Source organism: Lathyrus oleraceus, chromosome 3 (genome assembly GCF_024323335.1).
Source record: "Lathyrus oleraceus cultivar Zhongwan6 chromosome 3, CAAS_Psat_ZW6_1.0, whole genome shotgun sequence".
In the NCBI taxonomy this organism is placed as follows: domain Eukaryota; kingdom Viridiplantae; phylum Streptophyta; class Magnoliopsida; order Fabales; family Fabaceae; genus Lathyrus; species Lathyrus oleraceus.
The window spans coordinates 309,243,977-309,253,303 of NC_066581.1; the positions used below are offsets into that span (position 1 = coordinate 309,243,977).

Below are 9,327 nucleotides of genomic sequence, written 5' to 3' on the forward strand. Positions count from 1 at the left end.
AAACAAAGAGAGTCGTAAACACATATCATCCTCAAGAATGATGATATCTGCTTAGGGCTCCCGTTTGATACTTTCCAGAATGAAAGACGAAATCATTTATTTCACTTCTTTTTCACATATCTAATATGTGAAACATCATTACTCATGTTAAATTATTGTTGTTGTTGTCGTCATTGTTGTTGTCGTCGTCATTGTTGTCGTCGTTGTTGTTTTTAATTCTTAAATCCTAAAGATTTAATATTGTTATTGTTTAAACTAATATTGAATGTTACACTTTGTTGTTTTTGTTGAGATATGTTGTTTTGTTGTAGGTTTATTGTTGATTTTATGTAGTTTTGTTGAGTGATTGTTTTTTTAGTTGTTGTCGTCTAGATTGAATGTTAATGTTGTTATTTATTGTTGTTTTTGAATTATTGTTGTTTAGTTATTCTACCCCTTAGCAATGTTTTGTAAGTTATATACATGGTACATTAAAAAAATTCCCAAATTTAAAAATTAATAAATATTATAGAAAATTGAAAGAGCGTCAGGTCAGGTTTAAGTGTGAGATTGCAAATAAAAATCTCAAATAATAGCTTTATTAAGATCGCACTATTGTCCAAAAGAAGCGTATTTTGTCATAACGTTTTTTTAAAGATAAAATGGATAATTAGCAGCCACAAAAAAATACATATTAAATTCGATAGTGTTGACTTTAAAAATATGCTTTCGGTTATATTCCTTCAATTTTAAAAGTAGCCAAAAAAGTTCAAATTTCATTTCTGGACTTTATATGAAGATTAGTTTCGAAGTAAACACATTTATCCTAACAATAAATCATCTGTGATAAGCTAACCTTTCAACCTCATTTGCAAACACAAACTTTACAATGAACTACTTAACACAAAAACTAACGTTTCTTAATTAGATAGTGTAAACAATCCTTTTGTTTTTCCTTGCTCTTTCAAAATCTCTATGAACAACATTCTATTCTTTTGTGGAAATTGTTACAACCTTCTAGTTGTAACCTTAGTGGTTACTCAATGAATGTACTAAAATTTACATATACTTTCTCATGTTCATCTACAACAAAAGGGAATGGTAAAAGGTTTTAGCACTTACGGTTAGTTTTTTATCCTTTTCGAAGAAAACAAGTGTCGAAGAAAAGCAAACTTTCCTTTGTTCCGGGCAGAAAACTCAGTAATGGCACCATTGCCATTACTAGTTGAAGCCGCCTCTGGTTCATTGTCGGGTTCTGGCAAGGGAGGAGATAGTGGTGAGAGTGTGAAGAGAAACGCGTTGAGCATCCGGATGATTTGACTAAAGCTTGGTCTCATGTTAGGATCTTCAACCCAACATGATTGTATGACGAATGCAAGATCGGGTGATACATCGTCTGGAATCTTCGGCCTCTCTTGCTGCAATCTCAAATGCAAATCATTTCTTGATTAGAAAATAGCAACAATCCAACAACTCGCAAAATATAGCTTTGAAAGTACGAAAGTATGAAAAAGTTGGTCGAGTTCTGTAATCAAATCTGGCGGGTTCTCTGTTTGCATTTTTCGTATCTGTTTTTTTTAACCAGAATGGTTGATCTAACGGTAAAGTTATAAGGTCTATTACAACTATTCTTAGTTCGTGGTGGAGAAATTTGAATCGGCATTTCTAACTTGAGGGAAAAAATATAACCAGCATATTGATGAATAAAGACTCGTAATTTTGAATTTAGTACCTTGAAAGCAGCGGCATAAGCAGCCTGTAAATTCGACATTCCTTCAAAAGGCATGCGATTTGTTAGTAGCTCCCATAAAACAATCCCAAAGCTATACACGTCAACCTTGTTGTTATAGTGCTTTTTCTCTCCCTGACGTAACGTTACAGTACTGTACAACTGCAAAAACACAAGCTGTCATAAAAGAATTTGCTAAATTATACATTATAAGCGCTAAATGATAAGCACCTTAAAGTGTAAAGTGTCATCATGATTAACCCTCTGATTCATATTTTTGGATAGTTATCGATAAAACAATAAAATCATGTTTCAAAGACAGCAGCATACCTCCGGTGCCATCCATCGGTAAGTTCCGGTTTCTGCAGTCATCATTTCGGTCACCGATTCTTCTCTTGCAAGACCAAAATCTGCAAGTTTTACAGACTTCTGATTTGCTGTAAGCAACAGATTGTCTGCATTGTCACAGTTTCAAAAAACATAACACTTATTAAGTTTAGAACTCATCAGAATATCAAAACAATACGTCTACATACACTTTATCAAGTATATATGATAAATAATATCTACTACATATGCATAATAATAGTACCAGGTTTTAGATCTCTATGTATGATCCCGTTAGCATGCAGCCAATCCATGGCCCGAGCGATATCAAGGGCAAAGTTTATAGCCACATGAAGGTCTAATGGTTTAGGACGGATACTTGTCAAATATTTTCGCAGGGACATCCCCGGTAAAAGTTCTGTAACTATCACCATTAGAGGATCTTTGCATGCTCCAATAAACTGCGAAAGAATAATCATAAGAAAATCAAAATCAGCATTGTGAGATGGCTATCTTCAATCGGAGAAAATCGATAATCAAATGCTAGCACAAAGGCGAATAAACTATGACATACTTCACATAGATAAATGTCCAAAAGATAATTGCAGCAATTACATTTACTACCTTTACAAGATTGTCATGGTGGACACGAGACATCATATTAACTTCCCGCGCAAAACGATTTTCAAGCGAAGCTCTTTCTTCTGAGGTGCTCCCACGCTGCAGAACTTTTATAGCAACAATTCGATCTACATATCTGGAAAATCATTAAGTCAGTAGTTCATAAGTAAAGTCAATGAACAGCACATAATGATCTTATCATTGTAGAACCGAGACACACCAAATCAGTAAAAAACGAGAATACCAACTCAGTTAGTGAAACTTGTGACATCATTTTTTAACTCTGATTCCAGAGGAAAGGGGCTCCCGTAATCCAGAGTTCGGGTTCGGACGGAAGGTAAGTAAAGCATGTCAAATGATCTCACATTCTCCCAAACAATTCATCCTAAACTAGACCTCATTAACAACTTGGCCTCAACCACTTGGTTAAAATGTGTGACATTCAGTTATTCACTTCTTGAACTAAAAACCACTAACCAAGGTTTTAAAAAATGGTGCGCTACCGCGAAAACGGCCGTGACAAAACGGAAATCGGAAGGTGCCGATACTGATACTATTATTCATAGTTTTTATGATAAAGAACAAATTGTGATTAATTCTCACCACGACAACAACAATTACTATCACAACACCTGTACCGACCGAAATTACAAAAGCCTATAAACAACCGCTATTTAAAACCTTCAGTCACTCAGCAAGAAAGCCGAAGCAAATTTTAGCCATAGCAAACACTGATTTCTTATTGAACATTCATCCAAACAAACAACAGAAAGTAGAGAAAATTGAATAATTCATCCAAACGAACTACAGAAAGTAGAGAAAATTGAATAATTCATCCATCTAATGAGCCAGGGTTTTAAAAATGGTCGGACATCGCAAAAACGGCCGCGACAAAACGGTTTTGGTAGATGCTGATACTGCTACCGTTATTGCCATATTTTATGTTAAAGAACAAATTGTGGTTATTTCACGCCGCGACGGCCACAACTAAACCGACCGAAATCGCGAAAACCTTTACGCAACCGCGACGCAACCGTTTTTCAAAACCCTACTAATGAGGCAAAAATTGTAATCATTATGAAAACTATATTCCAGATACATAAACATTCCCATAAAATAGATGATACATCCACTAACCTTCCTTGATAAACTTTTCCATGAGCTCCTTCCCCAATTATAGAACCAATAAACAACAATTTGGGATCAACCAGAAGATTCTCATCAATCGTAAACTGTGTAGTAGTAGCAATAGTATCTGTTACCGACCCATTAACCCGAGACACTGATTTTCCACATTCCCTCTCTTCATCTTCAATACCCCTCTCTCTAAAACTCATGCTGCACCAACAACCTTAAACTATACTCCAATTCCTCATTTCAATTTCTGAAACCCCAAAAGCATCTTAGAGGTATATAAAATAGTTGAAATTTCAAACTTTACCAACCAAAACAAATAATAATAACAATAAATAAATAAAAAGAGAAATTTTATTACATCATGTATATAAAATAATGAATTTCTTCTTCTTTTTTTCTCCTACCCCTGAAAAGTAGTTCGCATATGCCTCTAGTTTCAATCTCTTGAGTTAGAAGCACAAGACCTTTCGGTGCAGTTCATCTAAAGAAACAAAGAAAAAAACAATATTACAAAGAAAAAGAGAACCACAAAAAAAGGTTAAAAAATATAAATAAATACATAAATATAAAAAGAGAAAAACAAAAACAAACCATAGAGTTAGTTAGTTACACATGAGTTTGCAAGAGTGAATTTTGGATGAAGAATAAAATTGGATGAAGAAGAAAAGAAAAAGAGAAGATATTTGGAGAATATTGTTGTTTATGGGTGTGTGTGCGTGTGGACTAATAATGGTAATGTGCGTTGAGGGCAAAAAAGAAAAAGAGGGAGCGAATGAAAAGGTGACACGTGGAGGAGATGGAAAAGAGAAAATTGGCTCAGATATTGGGGGGTTTTGTTTTGTTTTTGGATTTTGGATATGTATGAATGGAATGGGGCACTGCACTATGTACGGACATGTATCACTGATTTTCTCTTGTTTATTTTTGCCTCGTGACAAATATGTATATTAATATATATTTTATTATTATAGTCGTAAAACAATAATTATGTGGTGCTAAATTAAAAATACAATATTATTTGGCACTAGTAACGTGTAATATTGTTGATGTATTTATTTTTTTTCTCAATTTTTATTGAATTAGAGTTCATCTTATTTCCTAGACAAAAAACAAACATTCTTTTCGTACAATTTTCATTCAATTTTTTAATAAACTTCCTTCCATTCACATTATTTTTGTCATTCTTGTTACTATATATAATTTATTTTTATTAGAAAAGTCGTATTAATAAGTGTGTTGGATATATAATCAAAGTAGATATATAATCAAAGTAAATTGTATGTGTCTGAGAATGTGTGTTGGAGTATAAACATGTATTTGACAAAATTAATATCGCAGTTCATGAATTGTATCTTTTAATTGTTTATAAATACAAGTAACTTTGAAAAATAATGAGTAGCAATTTCATAAATCTCCTTTCACACATTATGATTTCTTAAATTTCTTAATTTTCTTAATTGTCTCTCTCTCTCTTAATTCTTTAATTTCTTAAAAATCCTAATTATCTCAAGAATTCTATCATTAAATGTCAATATTTATTAAATTCTTTAATAAAAATGCTTTAATTAAAAAGACTTTGTTTCCATACATTAATTATTCCATTAACCTAAAAAATGAATTGTCTCGTATAGTCTATGAGTTTAGAGATTTAAAATTGGATCGTAAAATAATACTATCTGTATTTTTTTATATAAAAGACAACTCAATTTTTAATTTATTGAATAATCAATATATTTAATCAGTATGTAAATTAAATACATTGATTATTCCGTTAATCTAAAAAATAAACTGTCTCTTATATAAATGAATGGATGTAGTTATCAACTCGACTTAGAATGTTGATGGAGAAAATCATTAATGATTAAGATCATGATATGAAGTATCATTTTACAAGCATTTGGGTCTCCCAAAATTTCTTTAAAGCATCCTCAATGTATATATTGAGTTATTAACTTTTTTATTTATTATTTTTAAAATTTTATGTAACATGTTTAACAAAACAATAAAAAAGTGTTGTTTATCATTGAAAAATGAAAAAAAAAATTAAAATTAATTATATTAAATATAAAAGATATATATTAATAGGTCAAATATTCATTACATGTTAAAATTACAATTGATTAAAATGACTTTAATGTGTTAGAAGTTGTAATTCAATATTTTGTCAAAAACTAGTATTCGACTGTGTCGAAGTAGTTAGCCGATGTGAAGGAGTAAGTTGTATTCGACAGAGTCGAATACAATATATAGTTGTGTCGAAACGTAATTTGTAGTTTTGTATTTTAATTTTATATGTTTTGGACTTTGATATATTTGTGTAGTTTTGGATGGACTTTAGTTGCCTATATAAAGACATTGTATGATGTAAATCAAAATACACAGTTTCACTCAATACAAATTTCTACAATTCAGTTTATAGTTTCTCTATTTTCTCTCCTCTTCTTCTTCTCCCATCTTTCTTGAAAACCTTTCGTTCCAACAAATTGGTATCAAGGAGCTATGGTTACAATTCAGAGAGAATCTATAATGGCAAATGGAACAACAATATCAATGCAATTCCCAACGAATTTAACCATTTTCAAAGGTGAGAACTATGAACGGTGAATTGCGCAGATGAAGGTCATCTTCAGATTTTAAGATGTGGCTGAAATCGTGAACGATAGAGTACCTGCATTGGAAGAGAATGTGAATGATGTTCAGCAAGTTGTGCACAACAAAACAAAGAAAGAAAGATGGAAAAGGTTTGTTCTTGATTCACCGGTGTGTGATTCCTAACGTGTTCGAGAAGATAATTGAATAAGAAACGGCTAAAGGAGTGTGAGACAAGTTGAAGATCTTGTAATATGTAGATGAAATGCTAAAAAGGGTAAAGTTGCAAACATTGAGAAAATAATTTGAGATTACTAGATGAAGGAGGATAAATCAGTCTCATAATATCTTTCATGTGTGGTGTTGTTAACATACCAGATGAAGTCGTGTGGTGAATTAATCAACAATTTATAGAAGATTCATAAAGTGTTTAGATCTCTGACTGTGAAGTTTGATTACATTGTAGTGTCAATTGAAGAGTACAAGAACCTAGCTGAGATGAAGTTAGAAGAACTTCAAGCTTCATTAAAGGGTCATGAGATGAGGCTGAAGAAGAGGAACTCAAAAAGGGAGAAGGTGGTTGAACAGACACTACAAGCAAGATTTTATCAAGAAATCTGGGAAAGAGGGGGCAAAGAATCTTTCTAATGATGAGAAGTCAAGCAAGAACTCAAAGAATCATTCTGATTCGATCAAGAAAGGCATGAGAAACAAGTAATTTGGGAAGAAAGTTGACATGAAGGGAAGTGCAATCTTACAACTGTCAAGGATTTTACCATTATGCTCGAGTCTGTCTAAGAAAGAAGGAAGCACGAGCAAAAGATAGCAATGAAGTGCAGTATACACATGCTGAAGATAGTGATTCTGAGGATGTTCTACTCATGGCCAACACTCAGTCGAACACTAGGCACACTAACATGTGGTACCAGAATTCAAGATGCAATAACCAGATGACTAGTAATAAAGACTGGTTCACTAAGATAGATTAATCAATTGAGAAAGTGATAAAGTTTGTAGATAGCAGGAACATCACATCAGGTGGAAAGGGAGACATCTTTGTTGTCAGAAAAGATGGTGAAAATCCAGCATCACTGATGTGTTGTATGTACCTTCGATGACAAATAAATTGATAAGTGTAGGTTAATTACTTGCAAAAGGATATAACATGAAGATATAAAAGAATCATATGAAGGTATATCATAGTGATGGAAGTTTGATTCTAAAGGCATCATTGGCAGACAACGGGACCTTTAAAGTAGAGATCAACCCAATTGATCACAAATGTCTTGCTTCAACTACAGAAGAAGACAAGAACTGACTATGGCATCACAGGTATGGACATCTAAACTTTAGAAGTTTAGGTATGCTCAACTAGAAGAAGATGGTGTATGGCTTACCTCAAGTGAAATAACCAAGTCAGGTGTGTGAGGAATGTTGCAAAGTAAAGCAGGCTAGGAAAGCATTTAAACATGACTTGCCCATGAGGTCGAAGAAAAAGCTGAAGTTAATTCACTATGATGTATGTAGACCAATTGAAGTAAGGTCGAATGGAGGTAACTACTACTTCCTAACCTTCATAGATGAATTCTCTAGATATATATGGATTTATCTTATTGAAAGGAAAAGTAAGGTATTCACAAAGTTCAAGAAGTTCAAATTCCATGTCGAGAAATAAAGTGGATGCAAGTTGAAGAAACTGGGAATTGATGGTAGTGGCGAATACATTTCTCGAGATTTTGCTAGATTTTGAAATGAGGAAGGTATATAGCAGTATGAGGTCATTGCACCCTCTACACCTCAGTATAATGGCATAGCTAAGAGGAAGAATCGAAGTATACTGAACACGACTAGGAACATGTTAAAAGCTAAAGATATGCTAACGAGATTTTGGGGTGAAGCGGCTTCGACATCAGTATACATTCTAAATAGATGTCCAACCAAGAAGATAGTCGAGAAGACTTCTTATGAGGCTTGGACTGGTGTGAAGCTGAATGCTACTCATCTTAGAGTGTTTGGATCAATGTGTTTCAGGCATGTACCTGAATAATTGAGGAAGAAGTTAGATGATTGAACTCGGGATATGGTGCTCATAGGTTATCATTTGGCTTGTCCATTCAAGTTGTATTCACCAAATTATGATAAACTTGTGATTAGTCAATATGTTCTAGTATATGAAAGCAAATGGTGAGATTGGAGTCATGGGTTAGTTCGATAATAATCAGTTGCATTCACAATTGTATTTGAAGAAAGCCAACAAACTAAAGTTCCAACGAATCGAAATAAAGATCCAGATGAGCAGAATGTTAGAAGATCGACTAGAGAAAAACTGAGTCGACAAGGTTAGCTGGGTATGAGAGATTTCTAGATCAAGCAGTCGATGTAGATGGTGACTTAATAGAATAAGCAAGGATGATGGCTGAAGCAGAACCAATGAATTTGGATCAAGCCATGAGTGATTTGAATTGGTTAACAACCATGAAAGAAGAACTCAGGCCAATCGAGAAGAAGAAGACATGAGAGCTTGTCGAATAGTCAATCAAGAAGCCAATTTATGTAAAGTGGGTTTATGATACGCGAAAACTTTGACTATTTTTGTACATAAAAACTTGGCATTTTCAGCTCTATTTTGCGATTTCAATGATTAATTTCCCCGATTTTTTACATAATGTTATATATTTTGAATTTGGCTTTGGTATCCTTGATGTGTATGATAAGTGTGCTGGAAACCAGATGATAAAGGCACAAAACCAAGAAGTTATGAGCAAAGAATTTTTTTTGAAAATAAGGCTTGCTTGTTAGGCGAGCATTGGCGAAGAGGAAGCGAGTTCGCTAGGCGAGCATTGGCGAGCTCGGGGTGAGGCCAGAAAATTGAATTATAGTAGCAAAGCTTGTGCTGGTCTTCGGGCGAGGATGTGGTCGTTGGGCAAGAATAGATATTTTTGCCA

At 33.5% G+C, this 9,327-nt stretch overlaps 1 protein-coding gene across 7 annotated transcripts; it reads right to left on the bottom strand.

Moving 5' to 3' along the window:
• Positions 1-877: 877 nt before the first annotated feature.
• On the bottom strand, positions 878-4,549 carry LOC127127326 (serine/threonine-protein kinase STY13). Of its 7 annotated transcripts, none has more exons than XM_051056480.1 (8): positions 4,385-4,549; positions 4,198-4,274; positions 3,794-4,040; positions 2,660-2,784; positions 2,301-2,496; positions 2,039-2,163; positions 1,712-1,870; positions 878-1,397 (listed from the first exon to the last, which is right to left on the bottom strand). In XM_051056480.1, the coding sequence occupies exons 3-8, from the start codon at positions 3,813-3,815 to the stop codon at positions 1,104-1,106; spliced, it is 921 nt and encodes a 306-aa protein (XP_050912437.1). In that variant the 5' UTR covers positions 3,816-4,040; positions 4,198-4,274; positions 4,385-4,549; the 3' UTR covers positions 878-1,103. The 7 variants fall into 7 exon arrangements, with proteins under 7 accessions (XP_050912437.1, XP_050912436.1, XP_050912439.1 ...); XM_051056479.1 differs by having other exon boundaries at positions 4,152-4,274; XM_051056482.1 differs by having other exon boundaries at positions 878-1,404; positions 2,660-2,792; positions 4,152-4,274.
• Between the last annotated feature and the right edge of the window lie 4,778 nt (positions 4,550-9,327).